General features: G+C 46.0%; 1 protein-coding gene across 1 annotated transcript in view; it reads right to left on the bottom strand.

Moving 5' to 3' along the window:
• Window positions 1-2,157, bottom strand: part of LOC130586292 (tyrosine-protein kinase ZAP-70) — a 17,809-nt gene extending 15,652 nt beyond the window's left edge. The window contains exon 1 of the mRNA XM_057387067.1: window positions 1,745-2,157. Within this exon, the coding sequence (XP_057243050.1) occupies window positions 1,745-2,146 (402 nt within the window). The 5' untranslated portion in view covers window positions 2,147-2,157. The remainder of the gene's footprint in view (window positions 1-1,744) is intronic.
• Between the last annotated feature and the right edge of the window lie 1,195 nt (window positions 2,158-3,352).

The raw sequence follows: 3,352 nt of genomic DNA, 5'->3' as shown, positions 1-3,352 counted from the left end.
CCCGACAGCTCCTGAGCAGTCATAGCCTCCCACTGATGCCTGATGATTTTTGTCTTTCTTTTCTATGTACCCTTTTATATATTTTATCTACACTTCTAGACACTTCCGTACCCTTTACGTATCCCTGTACCCTTAGCCACAGGCCTGTAATTCCTGTAGCCTGATATTCCAGCTCAGTTTAGGAATTATGCTGGGCAGAGAGACCAAACATCCTCAGTGTGAGGTCAGTGTGCCTTGTGCTATCTCAAATTTGAGGCTTCAGCCTTGGGTGAAGCCTCCTCTCTGGAATATTTTGGGTAAACTGAGCTCTGGCCTCATCTCGGGGTGGCGTTCTTTAAAACAGGGGGATATTACTTAATTTGTTAAATTTCTTATTGGGGAATTCTTGATAGATACGCTAATTCCTGAAATCTATAAAACTTGTATCCATGCTATACGCCAGGTTCATTTCCCAGCATTCTGTGTGTTTTTCCATCAAGCTGCACACCTGGGATCCCTTTAAAAAAGGCAAAACCCTTTTTTTTAAAAATCCCCTTATCCACATCCGCATCATTACTAAAACTGGAAATCACAGCAACAATCATTAAAACTGGAAATCACGGCAACGATCATTAAAACTGGAAATCACAGCAACGATCATTAAAACTGGAAATCACAGCAACAATCATTAAACTGGAAATCATGGCAACAATCATTAAAACTAGAAATCGTGGCAACGATCACCAAAACTGGAAATAATGGCAATGATCATTAAAACTGGAAATCATGGCAACAATCTTTAAGACTGGAAATCACGACAACCATCATTAAACTGGAAATCATAGCAACAACCATTAAAACTGGAAATCACGGCAACGATCATCAAAACTGGAAATTGCGGCAACAATCATCAAAACTGGAAATCATGGCAACGATCACCAAAACTGGAAATAATGGCAATGATCATTAAACTGGAAATCACGGCAACAATGATTAAAACTAGAAATCGCGATAACGATCATTAAAACTGGAAATAATAGCAACAATCATTAAAACTGGAAATCACAGCAACGATCATTAAAACTGGAAATCATGGCGACGATCATTACAACTGGAAATCGCAACAACGATCATCAAAACTGGAAATCACGGCAGCAATCATTAAAACTGGAAATCGCAGCAATGATCATTAAAACTGGAAATTACGGCAGCAATCATCAAAACTGGAAATCACGGCAGCAATCATTAAACTGGAAATCATAGCAACAATCATTAAAACTGGAAATCACAGCAACAACCATTAAAACTGGAAATCGAGACAACGATCATTAAACTGGAAATCACGGCAAAGTTCATCAAAACTGGAAATCGTGGCAACGATCATCAAAACTGGAAATAATGGCAATGATCATTAAAACTGGAAATCACGGCAACAACCATTAAAACTGGAAATCATAGCAAGAATCATCAAAACTGGAAATCACGACAATAACCATTAAAACTGGAAATCACAGCAACGATAATTAAAACTGGAAATCACGACAACCATCATTAAACTGGAAATCATAGCAACAACCATTAAAACTGGAAATCACGGCAACAATCATTAAAACTGGAAATCGAGACAACAACCATTAAAACTGGAAATCACCAATCATTAAAACCGGAAATTACACCAATGATCATCAAAACTGGAAATCACGGCAACAATCAATAAAACTGAAAATCACGACAACACCGCCCCACCCCGAGGAACACCGCGCACCTCCAGCTTCCAYGTCTGCCGCACGTACTCCCGCACCATGTTGTCCCTCATGCTGTCGAACACCCCGGGCTGCGGCTCCACGCCGCTGGGCCGGTTGCAGGGTTTGCGCAGCGGGCAGCAGAGCCCGTCGGCGTCCTTGGCGTAGAACTCGCACAGCTCCTCGGGGCCGCAGTGCGCCTTGCCGCCCAGGATGGCGTAGGTGCCGTTGAGCTGGCGCTCGATGGGGTAGTGGTAGAAGTGCAGGTCGCACACCACGGACAGCACGTAACCGCCCAGGCTGCGCAGACATTGGCGCAGAAGGAAGAGCCCGTCCGCCATCCCCGCCAGCTTTAGGTGCTCCTCGGCCTCGGCGCGCGCGATGCTGCCGTAGTAGAAGGGCAGGTGCGCGGCGGCGTCCGGCATCTCCAGGAGCTCTCCTGGGGTGGTTCAGGCGCTGCTGGAAGGGCCTGGAAAGGGGAAATCCATCACTGATGCATGGTTTTGTGAAATGGTTTGGTTGGGGTTTGGATTTTCCTGATGGCTCTCTGTGGGGTTATTTTGGGATTCAGATTTTCCCGTCTGCAGGTTGTCCCATTGGCTCTCTGCGGCATCATTTTGGGATTCAGATTTTCCTGTCTAAATGTTCTCCCACTGAGTCTCTGTGGGGTCCTACTGCTGGCTCTCTGTGGGATCATTTCAGGGTTCGGACTTTCCTGTCTAGAGGTTCTCCTACAGGCTCTCTCCGGGGTAATTTTGGGATTCAGACTTTCCCATCTAAGAGCTATCCCATTGGCTCTCTGTGGGGTCATTTCAGGGTTCAGATTTTCCCATCTACAGGTTGTCCCATTGGCACTCTGTGGGGTTATTTTGGGATTCAGATTTTCCTGTCTACAGGTTGTCCCATTGGCTCTCTATGCGGTCATTTCGGGATTCAGATTTTCCCGTCTAAATGTTCTCCCACTGGGTCTCTGTGGGGTCCTCCTGCTGGCTCTCTGTGGGGTCATTTCGGGGTTCAGATTTCCCATCTGAGAGCTATCCCATTGGCTCTCTATGGGGTCATTTTGGGGTTCAGATTTTCCCATCTAGGGGTTGTCTCATTGGCTCTCTATGGAGTCATTTCGGGATTCAGATTTTCCCACCTAGAGGCTCTCCCACAGGCTCTCTGTGGGGTCATTTTGAGATTTATTTTCTCCCTGTCTAGGGGTTCTCCCACAGGCTCTCTGTGAGGTCATTTCGGGGTTCAGATTTTCCTGTCCCAAAGGTTCTCCTGCTGGCTCTTTGTGGGGTCATTTCAGGGTTTATTTTCTCCCTGTTTAGAGGTTCTCCCGTTGGCTCTCTGTGGGGTCATTTAGGGGTTTATTTTCTCTCTGTCTAGAGGTTCTCGCATTGGCTCTCTGTGGGGTCATTTCAGGGTTCAGATTTTTCTGTCCCAAAGGTTCTCCTGCTGGCTCTCTGTGGGGTCATTTCAGGGTTTATTTTCTCCCTGTCTCAAGGTTCTCCCGTTGGCTCTCTGTGGGGTCATTTCAAACTCACAGCATCCCACATCCCCTCTATCTGGCCCCAGCTGGAAATTGCAAATAAAAACCCACCTGATCTTGATTTAAAGGTCCCAAGGAATAGAGAATCCAT

This window comes from Malurus melanocephalus, unplaced genomic scaffold, assembly GCF_030028575.1.
Source record: "Malurus melanocephalus ecotype Western Australia unplaced genomic scaffold, MMel_1.1 scaffold_1124, whole genome shotgun sequence".
NCBI lineage: Eukaryota > Metazoa > Chordata > Aves > Passeriformes > Maluridae > Malurus > Malurus melanocephalus.
This window is presented reverse-complemented; position numbering and strand designations above follow the sequence as displayed.